General features: G+C 77.5%; 1 protein-coding gene across 1 annotated transcript in view; it reads right to left on the bottom strand.

Moving 5' to 3' along the window:
* Window positions 1-76, bottom strand: part of PITPNA (phosphatidylinositol transfer protein alpha) — a 28,232-nt gene extending 28,156 nt beyond the window's left edge. The window contains exon 1 of the mRNA XM_019545878.1: window positions 16-76. Coding sequence (XP_019401423.1) covers window positions 16-35 — 20 coding nt within the window. The 5' untranslated portion in view covers window positions 36-76. The remainder of the gene's footprint in view (window positions 1-15) is intronic.
* Window positions 77-555: the final 479 nt, after the last annotated feature.

The raw sequence follows: 555 nt of genomic DNA, 5'->3' as shown, positions 1-555 counted from the left end.
CCCCCCCGCACTCACTACTCCTTGAGCAGCACCATGGCGGCGGCGGCGGCCGGTCCCGCGGAAGGCGACGGCGCTGCCCCGCAAGCCGCACCGCGGACCGGGAGGGGGCGGGGCGTCTCTGCAGCAACCACTGCGTCACGGCGTCGCGCGCGCGCTGACCTCACCGCGCAGGGCGGGGCCAGCCGGCGCGTATGTGGGCTGGGCGGACGCGCGCTGCCGGCGAGTCGGTGTCCCGGCCCGCGCGCGCGGGTTGAAGCCGCCGGCCCCGGCGCTCTGCGCGCAGGTCTCGTGCCCGCCCCGCCCGGTGTCAGAGCAGCGCAGCGCAGCGGGTCCTGTTACAACGGGCGGGGGCCCCGGCTCCCCCGCGAGGTTTGGCCGCGTCGCCGCAGAGCTGTCGGGGCCGAGCGCCCCGGCCCGAGGGAGGCATTCCCCGCGCCCCCCAGTCCCGCACTTCCAGCCCGCCGCGTTTCGGCAAAGGTCTTGTGCCCGGGGGGTGGGGGGTCTGTGCCAAACCACGGAGTCCGGCTCGTGTTCCCAGGAGCGGCCCTGCGAGCG

Source organism: Crocodylus porosus, unplaced genomic scaffold, assembly GCF_001723895.1.
Source record: "Crocodylus porosus isolate Cpor-Errol unplaced genomic scaffold, CroPor_comp1, whole genome shotgun sequence".
Lineage (NCBI taxonomy): Eukaryota > Metazoa > Chordata > Crocodylia > Crocodylidae > Crocodylus > Crocodylus porosus.
Note: the sequence above shows the minus strand (reverse complement) of the source record. Positions and strands in the feature narration are given on the sequence as shown.